The 16877-nt window shown below is 50.5% G+C and overlaps 2 protein-coding genes across 5 annotated transcripts in view; both read right to left on the minus strand.

Annotated features, from left to right (window-relative positions):
• LOC144720519 (protein transport protein Sec24A-like) overlaps window positions 1-4771 on the minus strand; it is a 29196-nt gene extending 24425 nt beyond the window's left edge. For 2 of the 4 annotated variants that reach the window (XM_078597289.1, XM_078597288.1), the window contains exons 1-2: window positions 4507-4771; window positions 1000-1767 (exon numbers count right to left, since the gene is read on the minus strand). In XM_078597289.1, the coding sequence (XP_078453415.1) occupies window positions 1000-1767; window positions 4507-4555 (817 nt within the window). In that variant the 5' untranslated portion in view covers window positions 4556-4771. Of the gene's footprint in view, window positions 1-723; window positions 947-999; window positions 1768-4506 lie in introns of those variants that run through there. The other 2 variants (XM_078597290.1, XM_078597291.1) reach the window with 2 other exon arrangements.
• A 3921-nt stretch (window positions 4772-8692) lies between these two features.
• Window positions 8693-16877, minus strand: part of LOC144720522 (PH and SEC7 domain-containing protein 1-like) — a 35904-nt gene continuing 27719 nt past the window's right edge. The window contains exon 12 of the mRNA XM_078597301.1: window positions 8693-16730. Within this exon, the coding sequence (XP_078453427.1) occupies window positions 16146-16730 (585 nt within the window). The 3' untranslated portion in view covers window positions 8693-16145. The remainder of the gene's footprint in view (window positions 16731-16877) is intronic.

Here is a 16877-nt window from a genome sequence, read left to right on the forward strand (position 1 = left end):
CCCAAAATAATTATGACAAACAAGCAAAAATGTGGAATTGCCAAAATGTAAATAACAATGTCAGCCAACCAAGGGGTCTTTAATTAAGTTCACATGTTGCTTTACGGTTATGTTCTCGTAAGAGAATGCTATCACGTCACGTCTGCAAATGCACTTTTGGCACAGAAAATGTTAGTGTTGATTTGAGTTACCGCAGCATCTTAATCTATTTAAATTAAAGGAAGATGAAACCTAAATAAATAGTTGTCACCTTGCAGACGAGTGCATAGGCGGCCTCTCCTGCTATCCAACAAATGTATGAAGCTTCGTTAAAGGGAAAACTTTACAAAGTGATTTTTTTTAAACGTCTGTTCCCAGGCACTTGCCTACTCCTCAAAATGTCACTGACAGTGATGTTAAGTTGGAACACACAGCATTTGATTTTAAAGTAAATTAATCATTGACGAAGCTTCATATTCGTATCGTACAGACTACTGCACACAATTTAGGGATACATATACGTGAACTTTGTTTGTTTTTAAGTAGCACCTTCCTTCAAAAACATTGACAAAGGTAGTTTAAAAAAAATCACACACGGTCCAAAAATCAAACACCAATAACTAGTTAGTAACTATTAAGCGTGCTTGGTGTAGTTTTAAAATAAAAAAAGCATAGCTATGGAGGTTGCAGATTTTTTTTACAGTGAATCAGACAACCAGCGAGCCAGCAATGTGACCCCATTACCTCGTCTTTGACCTACGGACTTGAGCAGAGAAATGGGAACATCTCCTAAATAGACACACCCTCTCTCCGCTTCACAGACACACAGAGAAAGTGCGGGAGAGAGAAGGCTGAACACACAAGCTCACTCCACGAGTCCAAATAGACAACAGCATCACCAAATAAGCATGAACATGAAACTCAAAAAGGATTTCCTTGTAAAACATAAGGAATGAAGAACATGTAGGAAGTGTGGGAAAAAGTCAGTTGGGCACCTTAAAGCAAAACCAATTCAAGTACCTGGACGTGGTGCGGGGTACGGCGCAGCAGCCGCGTGCGATCCAGGCGGCTGATATAGCCCAGCACCCTGGCTGCCTGAAGTCGGGGGAGGCCCTGGCCTGGGATTGAACCCAGGCTGCTGCGCAGGGACAGCGGTGACATTGGTGTTGTTGCTGTGAGGCGGAGGTGACGGAGCCACCGCCGATGATGCCGACCCGTACTCGTGGCTAATGGGCTGCGTGTACATGTAAGTAGGCATGGGCTGGGAACCACCCATCTGCTGCCCCTGACCACCTTGAGCAGGAGCGTAGCCGTTCCCCGACATCCCTGCAGGCCCCAAAGGTCCATTCGCCGGCCCAAGCTGAGGACCAGACATGTGATTCATGCTGGTCCCAGGCGTCGGTGCCCAGTGGTTGACAGGGGATGGCCGCTGCTGGTGCTGCTGAGGAGGGAATGGCTGGCCCGTGCCAGGCATGGGCGACACCCGAGTCATCATGGGTGAGCTCCGGTTTGAGGGCGGGCCCGAACCGCCTCCTGCGTGATGGTGGCCCCCCGTGCTGTTGGGCGCTGTCGGCGGAAGGCTGTTGGATATGGGAGACAGCCGGGGTGGCTGTAGGGTCGCCAAGTTGCTAGGGTTGAGTGTGGCAGGGTGGCCGCCCATGGGATTATACGGGGGAAAGCCGGGCATGGCAGGAGGGGGCACATGCTTTCCGTCCGCTGGCGGGTGAAAGGTGCCTGGAGGTAGCGTTGCCTGCTGTCCTTGCACAGGCGAAGAGTTCTGATAGGGTCCTGTTGAGGGAGAAAATGCTTATTCAATTAATTTCATAAGGACGTGAGATGAATACCATCTAATAGATCCGGTTTGCAAAGCAATTCACTTGGTCTGGGGGTTTCCAGTCTGAGAGGACACAAGCAGGTGGCTTCATTGAGTAGCTGAAATGCAATTACAGTGGCTTCCTCATCAAAACGTTTCCTGGACTCAATGGGCACTGTAGTAGGCAATTCTGCTGCTATAAATGTTGTGGATTTACTCTCAAACACACCGCTGGGATGAAGTAGTAACTAATTGGCGCATTTTGTTTATGTGACAAACCTTACTGGCTGTACTAATAGGGTTTTTCCCCTTTTTTCTGGCAACAAAACTGACACCTTTTGCAAGGAATCATGTCTACATTAACCGCAATACCTGCAGTCAAATGCAAACAAAAAAACAACACTCTGGTAATTTATGCATTGTCTTTGAAACTGATTGGTCCACACCAGAGACAGCTTTCTTTGGAGCCTCGTCTCATATGGTGTTCGACCAGATGACGCTGTGTCGGGTGGTGGAGGGTTACGACACATTTATATTTATGGGATCTAACCCAAAAACCTTTATAATGATTAAATTGGTTGCGAAAGCCTACGTGTTAAACTAATCAAAATTAGTGTTGGAACCATTTGGTAGTGATATTGCTAGCGCTAACAAATTCTCTATCAGTCCCCATTTTCCCCTCTCATATGTATTAGCTCACCCAATACTGTGCCCTACGAGGTCCAAATCAATTATGGTTTGTGGTACCAGTATATTTTAAATCCGGTGTGTGTCACTAAAGCAGATTCAGGCAATAATGAACAATCACATGTTGCCTGTGCATAATAATTATTAATTAATCCACCTGCAAGCATCACTCCTGACACTAGAAAGAGCCAGCTGGAGCTCCACACCTCCTCCACTTGAAACATGATCAATCACTACACAAGATCATTGTTAAAACACAACTATGGCTGGCCATTCTACAAGATTATAAAACAGGCTCAGGGTAATAAACATCTTCACCGCTCTTTCCCCAAATCATTCCGGCCTTGGCATCCTATGCTGCGTTCAGCTCCTTGCGCGACCGCTGGAAGCGAGTGAACTTTGGAATGAGAACGGCGTCGTGGCCGCAATCACTGCCAGCCCCCACCACCCAACTGCTAGGGGCTGATCGGTGGCATAGCTATTGAGTGTGCAGGTGGTGCGACTGCAACGCAATGCATGGGCCAGAGGGGGAAGCCCAGCACCCGTCTATGAAGAGGTGGGGGAGACATTGGACAGCGAGCAGAGAAGTGGGGAGAGGTGGTCTATTCCATACACCAACCATGCTACGCTGCTGGTAGTGAAGCATCAGATTAATTATCTATTCGTATTCAATCTTAAATTTAGAATACATGCATTGAATAGCACATGCAATAATTCATTATTTTAGATTGGTAAATGTGTTCAATGGCATGACTATTACATTCCCGACCATGTTAAAGGTTTCCAATTTTTATGTATTACTACGGTCTCTCCACATACACATATAAAAAACATGTTAAGTCCATCGGCCTATTGTCTTTCGAGTTTTAGCTGAATTGCAACCGTGAATTCCAAATGTTAGTCATTGGATTGCCATGATTGGGGAAGTCGGACAAACTGTTACACCTCTGCCGTGTGCCACCACCTTGGGCTACAACTCCAACAACGGCAAAGCAAACAGACTCAGGACGAGTGGGCTTGGGCAGGAACCATCGTGAGAAGAGATGACCAACGATGGATAAGACTTGGTAAAGAATGTCAGTCAACTGAGGGTACACACACGATGCACTCAAAACCTCTACCTCGTGACCTCTGAAAAAATCCTTCGCAAGATTATCCTTCGTTTCCCTACCTATTCACCCACGCGGCCATTCGGATCACGTATTCCTCTAACATGTCCCGAGGAGTATGTGTGGCCTTTATAAATAGTTGCTATCATATTCAGACATATAAAAAAACATTGACTGTATTACATCACTCGTGATCATTAACGATGACCCTCACGGCGACAATTGGGTGAACGCTTAAAGTGATTTTGCCACTGAATTTGATATGTTTCCTCGCACAAATAAACTATGGTCCTGACACCGGTCGGACCTTCCACCAGTCGTGAGAAAGGCGGGGCGGCCTCTTTGATAAAGGGAATCCGGCCAGAATACGCGTTAAGCTTCCCCTTCTTCTAAGCCTCACCCTGCCTAGCGGCTTAAGTCCCCGACTGTTCCCCGCCTGAAGTAGAACTCTCACGCTGCGATACGAGCAATGCGTGAGAGCGGTGAGCACACGGCGTGATGCCGACTGGTATAATGGTGGCATTAACGAGAATCAGCGTGAGATCTGAGTGGGGACGTGGACTCGGAGTGATTGAAATAACCTCAATGTACGACTGGGTAGCAGAGGCCTGGATTTAGCGTCGGTAAGAGATTGACGAGTGGCGGCGTGAGAGCCCTAACAAGTAGCTGGAGTCGAGAAGGGTGGCAAATGTGGCATCACAACATTCGCTACACACAACACCAGCAGCACTCCTCACGTACGGCCTACCACCACACCGACAGACCCGCATCTCACACCCGAAACGCCAGTTTCAGACACAAACCTCGCGGAACTCCCTTCCCCCAAACCTCGCAGCCTAGGCCGCAGACCACGGCACTCGGCTAGTCACCCTGCCGAGTTCGGTGAACCCTCCCCGGTTGGACCGAGCGGCCGCGCACCGTTAGCGTGGGGCCTCTGCCCACCGGCGTAAGGCGCCGTCGCCGACATCCCGAGGCGGCGCCGCCTTCGTCGAGTCTCCGCGTCGCTAAGCGGCTGAACCTCCTCGTGCCGTCCCCGCCTCTCCGTGTGGGGCTCCGTGTGGGGCTCCGCGCCGCCGCTGCCGCCTTCGTGGTCTCGTCTCCGTCCGGAGTCCCCGAGTCGTCACGTCCCTTGGCGGGGCGGGGGGGCGGCCGCGTCACTTCCGACACCCGCAGGAAGTGACGCACCGCCCCGCGCGTGCGCGCTTGGGACACGTGGCAGTTTACCCAGGGTGCGCAGCGATTGGGGAGGAGGAAGGAGGGGGCGGGCGCTGGTGTCACGTGACTTGGTAGTGACGGGAGAGGGAGGAGCGATGGGGCAGCACGTGGCAGTGAGCGCGCACGTGGTCCATGTACTCAGTGACTCGTTCGACTGCACGAGGAATCCGATGAGCTATAAAGCTCGTTTTTTACAGATGCGCAGTAGGGGCGCGGGGTCAGAATTTTACAACAACAAACAATTCAAAACACGATAGGAGTGCAAAATGTGAAAAAGTTACCAAGTAATTAAATATAAATAAAGGTTTATGTCCGATTTTTCAATTCTGAATGTAAGCTTGGACAAGGCAGCAGAACAACAACAAAATTAGTCAAGAGATCACAGAGTTCCTCAATAAAAAGTCACGTAAAAATCGTGTACGGAGCAATGGTGTAGTGGTTAGCGCACTGCGCTACGAGCCCAGAGTCCCGAGTTCGATTCCGGCTCGCGACCAAGGTCAGTGACGAATATCTTGAACCAGTGCTGAGTCTCACCTATCGATGTTGATTCGGCCCTAATTGGGCATGTCGTGTGGTGTGGAAACATCATCACTAGGCAGACAAAAGTGGCCGAGCGTGTTGTTTGCTACAACATCCCCGTGGGCTGTGCAATTGCCCCAAGAGCCAATGTACGCTATACGCGGGATTGTTGTGTGGATGTCAAAACAGGTTGCCGCGAAAAATAAAGTTCTATTTTACACATCCGATGGGCCTTCTGGGAGTGCATTTTTCTCACAGCATTGGCTTCGTACAAGTAAGCTCTAGATCGGTTTCGACATCCAATGTCTCATCAGCAGTCAGTTACTAAAACCAATGCTGGTGAGCCGTCCATCTCTTGACTGAGGGGTAGGTACTTCGTACTTCCCAATACTTCCTCGCTGGCCATGAGTTATTCGAGGTGGGAGTACCCTGACGTCACACCACAACGCGGGATCTGCCGATCAACTAACTCGTGTACCCATGGAGAGCAGTGGGTCTCAATCGGGGGTACGTGGACCCCTGGGGGTACGTGACAATGTTCCACGGAGGTACGTGAGGTGATTTATAAATGTGTGAAATTATATCGTACTAGCATTGTGCCCGTCCAAGGGCGGGTGTATTTCAGTAAATCTGAAACTTGCAAGCGAAAAGCAGACGGCGACGTGATATTCATTGCATCAATTCGTGTGCAATTTGTAAAGTGACACAGACTTATTCCACTTAAAGGGGGAGGTGCCTCGCTCCCCCATGTAGAGTGACGTCACCCACTAATTAATATTAATGAGGAGGGGTCCATGTGGAGGACGTCACCTGTTCATGAGTATTAATGAGGGGGGCTGGATAACGTGGAGTGACGTCACGCGCGGGACACACAGACATTATTGGCTCATTATAGTAGTAAATTAGAGTAATTGGTGAATAATTATGTATAAATATGCCAATATTGTATAACATAGCTACGATAAAAATGTAAATGCACATGGTAACCTAGAACAATATAAAATACCTTTCTAACTCATTGATCGTAAACAAGGTGGTTTCCAAGAGCAACCAGCGAGCGCAAAGCGTGCTGAGCGTCCATTGATTTGTATTAAATTCGCTGGCAATTAGAAGCTAGTTAGGATACTTTAAAAACATTACCTTATAGTACCCGGCTCTCGCAATCGACTCATCTCGACGAGCTGTACACGATGCACTATTCAAAGTGGAAATTTTCGATAACGGATTTTGTTATGCTGATGTTCGGCGTTTCGACATCGCGGAGTTGCACTGATTTCGGATTGATTGGTACCTCAGTCGCGGAGTTAAGTACACCCCTGGAAAAAATAGTGTCCCAGAAAAAAAATATTAAATTGCCTCGGCCATTTAGTATTATTTGGTACACGAGTACTGCCATAAGGATCAAATGGACAATTGTTTAAAATATTGATGTTCATTATTCATACATTTATTTCTCAGAACCATGTTTGGTCAGGAAAGGGGGTACTCGGTTGCGCGTTACAAGTTGACATTTTCATTAATTACTGGATATAGAAATCTATTTTTCATATACTTGAGACCTGAACTTTAAATCCTGTATCCTCCTGTGTACTGAGTCCCAGAACCCACCACTGGCGTCACGCACTTCTCAGGAATGCGTCGAGGAACGCAGTGGGCGGGCCATGAGGTGGGGGCGCTCTCACGTGGTGTTCCGCGCGCGTGCAGAACCTGACGCACTTGCGTGACGTCATGACCCATTCACAGGTGAGGATCGCGACTGAGTCACAGTTGTGTTGCGTGAATGCCCATCGAAAAACACCGACTCTGTGTGCGTGCAAACAGACGTATGGGGAGCGGTAGGAGGCCGTCCATAAATGACGTCACGCACCTAGGGGGGCGGTCAGACATTTGTGGCGATGTGTGACGAGGGGGGGGGGGGTGTTTGAGAAATGTGACGTCACATCAAAATGCGCAACTTTAAATAAATATAGACAACACGTTCTACTTAATTAAATATACTTTTTAATAAATGTTTTCTCCTACAACATCAGAGTGCAGCGCCACATTAAATACGCACTACAATGACAATGGGGGGGGGGGGGGGCAGAGCTTTGTGACGTCATATTTGGGGGGGGGTAAAAAATCGTCCAAAATCGCGTGACGTCATTTATGGACGGCCCCTAAGCATCGCCACTAGGGAGACAAAGGTGGCCGGGCGTGGTGATGGCCACCCACCCCCTAGTGTGCCGTGTCGGCCTTCATAGGTGCTCGCTAACAGCACTTGCCCTAACAGTCTATTAAGACTATATGGGGGATTCATCTTCTTGGTTTTTTCGGTAAAACCACGTAGAAGGGAAGTAATAAAATAATAAAAATAAAACATAATAAAATAATTCTCACGACGTTTCGGCTACAACTTATTATTTTATTATGTTTTATTTTTATTATTTTATTACTTCCCTTCTACGTGACTTTACCGAAAAAACCAAGAAGATGAATCCCTGCAGTCACGAAAGCTTTAAATCGAAATTTATATGGGGGATCTTTGTATCTGTGCCTGTCTCATTCCGCGTATGCTTCTCCTCTGTGTGCGTGCTCAAATGTGTAAATGACCAGGAACACCCGACATAGGAGTGTAACAGTGCTGGCTGGACAACCACACGTTTCAAACAACAACAACGGCAGCAGCACCACAGAAACGTGTTAAAATCCTCTGCATTATGCAAAACACCAACTGCAGTTCCTGTTAGTTGCTCACATTTATTGTGATGGTGGACAAAGACAAGAGGACGAAAATGCAGTTCTTCAGGTACTGCTCATATTCTTTGGGTCTTTCGGTAAAGTCACGTAGATAGGTTCAAAGAAAATAACAAAAAACTACGACGTTTCGATCGCAACACAAGCAATCGTCGAAACGTCGTAGTTTATTTTTTATTTTCTTTGAACCTGTCTACGTGACTTTACCGAAAGACCCAAAGAATATGAATTCCTGCAGTCACGAAAGCTTTAAGTCAAGATTGAACTGCAAATAGCTTGTTTTGTTAATGCACAGAGGCTGAGTGGCCTTTACACACTTCTGTGTTGTTTGAAACTCCGTGTGTGCGTTTGCCTCCCTGTCTCTGTCCGTGTCTATCTCAGTCCGTGTCCATCTCCGTCCGTGTCTATCTCCACAGCTTCTCTTTCCCCTTCAGCATGGGACCTCGAGCAGTGATGCGACGAATTTGCACCAACAGTTCCGAGTTTCATAGAATGTCAGTCAACTGAGGCTACGAAGTTTGCTGCCAAAGTGTTGCTTCCTTAGGTGGTACCAATTAAATTATTCTTCTGGCTCATTCACTCTATGCGCTGCCAGTAATTAAAGGACGTACAATAAGTAAATGCATAACAATAGTTAGTAATTACACGGTGTATGTTTTATTAAAATCTCCACCAAAGACTCGCGTTTCTTCAGCGACGAACATCCAACGGTATAAAGCAGCTTAGACATCCTCCTGCACCTTCCGTGGGTTGGTGGATCACGCAGAGATCTGTGACACTATTCCCCATGGGTCGGTGGATCATGCAGACTTGTGAACACTCCCAAACCCACGCTGAACTGCGAGGTGCACAGGAGATGGCAACACAGCAAGTAGGTTGACGAATCCAGGATGGTGTTAACCCACTCTCGTCCACTTGGCAGTTTTTTTCTGGGTTCTCCGGTTTCATCTCCCACGTGAAGTTAAAATAAAAACCCTCGTTATTCATTTTAAGGTATTCCAAATATATCAAGGCTCTTGTGAAAAAAACGTATTTATAAAAAATAATACTTTAAAGTTACGGTCAAGGGAATCATTACAGTCCTCTATTGATGTCACGTTGGATTGCCGTATAATGAATAATATAGTCCATGTGAATTATGCCACGGTGATGCCAATGGGTCGTTGTAATGGCACGCTTTGCCAAACCTTCAAAGCGATCTTTGCGTCTCAATAACGAATTTTGCAAATGTCGTGTGGAGTAGCCTGGGACACACCGCCTAGATTTTGTGTAGCTACAAGAGTTGCATAATAGAGTTTGTTTTGGGTTAGATCGCGTAAATATATGAATGTGTCGTTAAAACCCGCCACGACCCGACACAGCCAACTAGTAAGGGTTGTCACGTAAATAGAACGTGCCAATTCGTCACTAGTACAGCACACCGGTTGTGTGTTGGAGAGCCAAGCCACAACATTTACAATCTGAGTACGACGTTTCGCCAGTAAGTGCAACTAGCTTCATCAGGCGACAGCCATATTTGTGGAGAAGTCCACCTGTTGCGTTCCTCATATAGAGGCGTAGATGTGGTGACCACGCAGCTGCGCTCTTGCGCAATGTGGAGGGGGGATTACCGAGTCAACGTACATGATGCACGTTCTGTTTACGTGACAACTCTTACTAGTCGGCTGTATCAGGTGGTGGCGGGTTTTGACGACGCATTTATATATTTACGCGATCTAACCCAAAAAACCTCTATTATGGATATTGGTCGCGAAAGCATCCTACGTGTTAAACCGACAAGAGCTGCGTTTATGTGTGGAAGCCCAGCAGGTTTTAGCCCGGATAGTGCTTGTGGTGGGTGATCAGCATGCATACACAGCTTGATGCAGGGCTGCATGGTGGACAGTACAGGAGGCAGTGCAGCAAAATAAATTGTTGTTCTGTACTTCTATGTCCCCAAGTCTATGCCTTGCCCAGTTAAACAAACCTGCACTAGCGTGGTGAAGTATGGTTAAACAACCCTCCAGGACACACACGGCGTGGGGCGGCCTCATCCACCAGTGGAAAGATAAAAGGGCCGCAAATGTGTTTCTCTGGAGGGGTACACACGGACGAGGCAATATGAAACTGTGATCACACTGGGCGGAGGTATGCATCGACTGTGTTCGACACGACTTCAACGACAACAGGTGACGACACCGCGTGGTATATAGGAAAGTTTTGTCAGGCCAAAATTATCCCCTCTACCACCCGCTTAGTGCACATCACATATGTGCAGTGATGGTTAAATATCGTTTGCGGTCCTTTAAGTATCTGTGGTATGCCTCATCTGGCCACTGGCCGTATGCGGTGATGTCACGAGTCGTGTGAAATGAAGCCACGTGCCGCGTGAGATGAGTTCATGTACGCGGGGCATTGACGACCGTCAGTTACCGTCCCTGATTTGTAGTGGACGTACGTGGAACTCTTTCATGCGAGTGCGTGCCATTGCCACCAAAGTGCCCTCTCTCTCGAGTGTGCGATGTGTGCACAAGTGTTCACTTGCGTTTCAAGTGCTTCGCTTCATTCCACGTCACAGTGTATAACACAAGTGGTAACCACTTTAAATTATGTACAGTAGTATACGCGTGTATGCGTGTGTGGTCTTTCTTTTTTAAATAGACTTTTAAATACGTTTTCGTTCTCATCAAAATACAAACCTCATTTGCAATTACAAATAACTGGGGAAAACAACTTCTAATCACAAGCAAAATTGCAAATAACTTATACCAACGTACAATATATACATACGCACTGCACAAACCACAGTGATGACTGATGGATAAACCACATAGCAACGATGGTGCTGCCCACGTGGTCGTGATGGTGCCGCCACGTGGAAACCATAACGGTACAAAGTGGCTGAGACGTTCTGCCACGTGGAAAAGCTGCGACACGTCTTGTTGCCGCATGACATTGATGATGGTGCTGGTACGTGGCGACGATGGTGCCACGTGATAACGATGAGGTGTTCCATCAAATCACTACTGATGATGCCCGCCAAGTGGCAACGGCGGTTCTGCCACGTGGAGGATATGGGGCAGCTACGTGGCAAGGCAAGTAACGGATCTCCGTCATAGCTCTCACGGCACCGACGTATTCCAACTTTTTTTAGAGCGATTGCGCGGTGACGTCACTGCAGTGCCAAAACGACGAGCCTGAAAGTAACTTTTTTGGGGAAATCAATGCGGAAGCTTCAAACTCGTGCGTGGCAGCACTGGAAACACAGCCTACAGGCGCGTAGCTACGATCCAAGAGCTTCCTGTAGTAATCTGCCAGAGGCAATCTTGGCGCTGATGATGTCCCCTGTCGAAGATTGTTGACATCCAATTGGCTGGCGCGCACGTGTTCACGCGGCTGCCAAATACAAACCCAGACCATTGCTAATCTCACGATCCTTCACGATCCACCACCACCACCACTAATATCACCACCCTTGCCCTGCCTCATCCCAGTCTCCTCTGGCGTTCCCGAGCGCCCATAATTACAGTTTGGTGACCTATAGTTTTGGGAAACATTCATACAGAATAAAACTTTGGGTTTATATAACGTCGTAAATGCGACCCCCGTAATCACGATGCTGAACAGCAACAATTGGCATATATTTTTAGTGTTTATGCAGTCAGTCATAGGTCTCTGTAAGTTCATTGGTCTCTAAACGAGTCTATCGGTCTGTGTGTGTGTTGAGGTGGCCACATGGCTGAGTGACTGGTTAGCGCTCCAAGCCCGCACCAATGTCTAGATCTCAACAGGTTCTGGTAAAGTAGTCAAACAATCCTCATCAACAAGCCTCATCGGCCACACGGCATGGGGAGGTCTTCGTCCACCAGTAGATTCACCAAGGGCCTGTGTGTGGGACTTTATTTTTTCTTGATATGTGTGTGTCATGTGTGTGTGGATTAGATATCAAAGACAAAGATCCCCCGTATAGCCTACACATGCTGCTGGGGCAAGTGCTGTGAGCGAGCACATACTGTATAAGGGCCGGCAGTGCACACGAGGGGTGTTTGGCCAGCATCACGCCCGGTCGCCTGTCTCTTTGTCGTACTGTGTACGTTAGAATATTCTCTCTGATCTCCAATAGGCTCTCTCCAGTATAATGATCATCTCACTCTCTTCACGAACAGCGATGTTTACATCAACTATACTGTTTGAACACGTAGAGCATTTACAATGAGAGATAAATTAATCCACTCGCTTACAAATATCTATAGGAAAAAAATCATCACTTGTGATGATAATCGAAGAAAATTGTCTCACAAACGTGGATGGATTGGGACGAAAGGTGGAGGTTGTTTAAATATAAGACACAAGCCCGAAGCAGCAACGCGATCCCAGCTCTGATCTCGTAGCGCCAGCGCGCACCTGGCCACGTATGCTGGGCTACCCCCCTCGGCTCCCCGCTGGCCAAGTCTGGAACTCACAGCAGTGACGAGGCGAGCGCGCTCTGGTGGCGGGGCAGCTACGAGATACGAGGTCACGTTCCTGCAAGGGCGTGTTTCGTGTAAACTAAAATACTACACGGAGATGGAGGCTGTGACAGGGGGTCCAGACTAAATGCCCCGCTCGCCCCACACTCACGAGATCAACTGGCGATCTTTTAAAGAGAACTACTGTAGAGTCGACTGTGATTTTAAGGCTGGCAGATCAGCTACGCATTGGTACCCCCCCCCCGTCCGACTCTCGTGGTATTTGGACCCCATTCATATCGAGCTCCAACACCCAAATCTGAAATATCCAACGGGTTGGTACCGACAAATACTGTGTAGTATATAGATCCCTCTGTTCAGCCTTTTAGACGGTTGGGGAAAGTTCTGTTAGCGAGCAGCACCCGTTCGGGTTGGTGCACAGCAAACACAACCATGCCGTGGACAACACAAGCGCATCAGCACTCATGTACAAAAGAACAAAGACAAAGATCCCCAGTATAGCCTTTCACTGACTGAGTGCAAGTGCCACTCTCGAGCACCGATTAAGGCCGGAACGGCGCAGGAGGCGGTGGGTGGCCAGCACCACGCCCGGCCGACTTTGTCTCCACAGTGTTGATGTTTACACACCACACCAGGTACTCATTTGAGGCTGAATCGACCTAGGGGAGGCCCATGACCGGTTCAGGTAATCGTCACTGGTATTGGCCGTGCAGCCACCCTCATCCATCCACTCCCGTGCATCGCAGCACACCCCCAATGCTCACAGAGCCACCCTAAGGCACCCACCCCGATTGTGAGCAGGGAGAAGACCCCTGCGGTCAGGGACACAAGAGTTCGTGACAAGAGACGGGGGAAGGGGCTGATTACAGGGGCACACGACTCTCGCTGCTGGCACTGGGCGAGGGGGTCGGGCACCAAGTCAGGGTTTAATTTCAGCCGCGCACGGCACACCACATCCAGTACACATTTCGCTATGGGCGTGGCTACTGGTCAAGTGGCCTGCTCCTCCAGTCTACCAGCGACCCGTGAAGCACTCGGTGAGAAAGACGGAGCCGTGGGGTGCAACGGGGAAACGAATCCCTGTCCCCCCCCCTGCTCCTCCTCCACCGGGTAGATAACGGTGACCCCTCAAAGGTCACAGTAGTCGCGAGTCACGTGGGCGCTCGGCCACGTGGAATTAGTCCCAGGGCAGATGAAAGGAGGGGAAGAGCTCCGGCGCGCTCCGTCTCGCTTCACTGAGCAGCGCGCACAATGGTGGCGTGAACAGCATCCAAGGGGATTCATTTCAGACGGAGCTCTCCGGGGCTAAACTCCGGAAACGAAGTGGGGGTGGCGGCGGGGGTGGGGAGGGGTCCGGGGGAATGCGAGCTTGTGGGACCACTGGAAAATATTCCGTGAGAAATGAATCCCTCTTCAAATCGACAACGAGTACGACAAAGCGAACGTGAATGGCCAATAAGGAGGCAACGTGACGCCCCTCGGGACGCAGCCTGTGAAACTAAAACACCCTCAACACGTTGCTCAATAAACCTGCCTGCACAGGGACAGACGCGTCTCGGGCAATGACTCTTGTTCGTGTGCTATGAATAAGGGCCATTGCCCGAAACGTTGCGTGGTGTGTGTCATTTTAAGTCCATAGTGTTGACGAATGTGTTGAGTTTCGTGTCGTTGTTTGTGCGCCACTCTCAACACAGCAGCAGAAGCAGCAGCACATTCCTGGTGGCAGGTTAGCCAGACGCCTGTGTCTTGTGGACATGCATCCTGCTGCAACCGAATCTCCCTGAATGATGCTCATCTCGTCAAATTTCAGAAGCTAAGCAAGGTCGCAGCCTGGTGAGGAGGTCTTGGCTCTGGTGGCCACCAGCAGCTTGCCAGCTGTCGCGTGGCGCTGCGATGCCCGCGCGAAGCCAGGAGATGGCAGTCGAGACGGAAGAGACAGTATGACACGTGGTCTGCTGGCTCGCAGTGCACGTCTCTGGATTGAATCTGTGCGGAGATTTGAATGGAACACTTAAAACGCGGAGTGGCTAAATAGAAAAAAACATGGCATGGAACAGTGGAAAAAAAAATCACGGAGTGGATCAAAGGAAAATACGGAGTGGATCACTCAAAACTACGTATGTATGTTGAACTTCTTTCGCACCGTACGGAGCCAACCGCGCTAATCGGAGGTGCAACTACGGAGTGGATCAGTGGAAAACACGAAGTGGATCACTAAAAAATACGGAGCTGATAAGCGGAAATCAAGGAAGGGACATGAAGTAAACACGGAGTGGATCATTTACAAAAACGGAATGCATCTGTGGAAAATACGGTGTGGATCACAAGACAACAATGAATCACGTGGACTATATCACAGGAACACAATGAATGGATCGCTGAACAATGCGGAGATCAGACCACTCTTCCCATCCCAGATCTAAAGCTGCAGTCTTCTCAGTCCGCCCGCACTGCTCGTGCATTAGACGGCAGGCAGCAGAAGGGAGCACGCCCCTCCCCATCACACGGATGGGTGCTGGAAACTGAGGCTCCTTGCTCCACTGGGTCTATACTCCAGGCCGCACTTCACCACGAACCACACATCACCATTATCGCAAGTGCACACTCAGTGGAGATTCTATTTTGGGTATTCTAGGGGGCTCCGTTCTCACCGCCCCCCTTTCCTAACCAACAACAGTGCCCCCCGAAAGCCGCGTGTCCTCCCAAATTCGAAAGCAGCTGGGGGGCCACTCAAGTGTCAGTTCCAGAGGTCATTTCCAACACCGCTGTTGGACGCCAACCCACTCCTCGCCAACGCTTCTTTCTTGCAAGATACCGCAGCAGCAGCAGCAACACGGTCGTCACCACGCAACCCCAAGGTCCGGAGTCCCACTCGTAGAGTCCTAGAACCACCGCTAGCTGCTGCTGCCTCTGGGTTCACAATGTCCGTCTCTCCTCACGGCGCGAGGAGCCTCCGGCGCTGAGATGCTGCAGGGCTCCCGCCATGGAGCCGCGTGCTCACGTCGAGTGGCGACTCCCCGTGCGCTCTGCCCGCTCAATTTCGCTTTGGCGTAATCCTCTTCTCATCCCACTCGGGGTGTGGATTATTATTATTAGCCCGTGTGCCCCCCCTCCCCCAAAGTTAAGTGATGCCCCCCTCCCCCCATTTCGTCGCCCCATCTTCACTGGGCACGACACCCAGCACTGCCTCGCACACACAGCGCGTGGCTGAGAAGACCCTGACAGAGACAGCTGGGCGGTGGTGAGCGAGGGGTCGGTTGTGGTGAGCGAGGGGTCGGTTGTGGTGAGCGAGGGGTCGGTTGTGGTGAGCTAGGGGTCGGTTGTGGTGAGCGAGGGGCCGGTTGTGGTGAGCGAGGGGTCGGTTGTGGTGAGCGAGGGGTCGGTTGTGGTGAGCGAGGGGTCGGTTGTGGTGAGCGAGGGGTCGGTTGTGGTAAGCGAGGGGTCGGTTGTGGTGAGCGAGGGGTCGGTTGTGGTGAGCGAGGGGTCGGTTGTGGTGAGCGAGGGGTCGGTTGTGGTGAGCGAGGGGTCGGTTGTGGTGAGCGAGGGGTCGGTGGGGGAGAGAGCGAAGCGATGATCTCCCCTCTCTCCACGGACTCTGAGTGAACTACCTCTTCCCCCCCCCCCCTCCACTGAGGCCGCTCACCGCCGCAGTTTCCCGTTGATGGCCTGTCTGTAGCTGCGCCGCTCAGACACATTCCGGGGGGCGCCCTTCCCCCCCGCCGCGCCCGACGCAGTCTCTCCCTGCTGCTCCCCCTGTTGCTCCCCCAGCTGCTCTCCCTGCTGCTCCCCTTGCTGCTCCCCCTGCTGCTCCGCCTGCTGCTCCCCCTGTTGCACCCCCTGCTGCTGCAGTTGTTGATAATCTTGCTGCTGCTGCTGCTGCTCACTCACTGAAAGGCCAGAGCAGGTCTGGGGCAGGGTGCCAGGACTCTGGCACAACTCCCGCCCCTCCCTTTGCCCTTCCCCTTGCCCCTGCGCAATCCCTTGCTCCCGCCCGTGCCCTTCCTCCAGGCCTTGCCCTTCCTCCTCATGCTGCTGCTGCCGCTGCTTCGGGTGACGCTGCTGAGGCTGCTCCGTTCGGTGCCGAGAGCCTCCTCTCCGCTCCAGAGCCGCGCCCTGCTCGCTCTCCTGCCCAATGCCCAGGGCAGCCTCCACCACGGCCAGGTCATCGGTGCCGGCCGCTATCTTGTGTCTCAGCAGGCGTAGGTACGTCTCGTAGCGCGTCTTCTGCTCAGACGCACGGGGAGCGGAGGGGGGTGGGGGATTTGGGATCGTGTATCAGTCACACGTGGGCCGCGCATGCACCGCACACAGTGGCCTGGCGCTCGAGTGCTCGAGCGGTGCACCGGCGGGCGGGGCGGTGACCAGCTCCTG

Source organism: Lampetra planeri, chromosome 9 (genome assembly GCF_965212315.1).
Source record: "Lampetra planeri chromosome 9, kcLamPlan1.2.h2, whole genome shotgun sequence".
NCBI classification, from domain to species: Eukaryota; Metazoa; Chordata; class Hyperoartia; order Petromyzontiformes; family Petromyzontidae; genus Lampetra; species Lampetra planeri.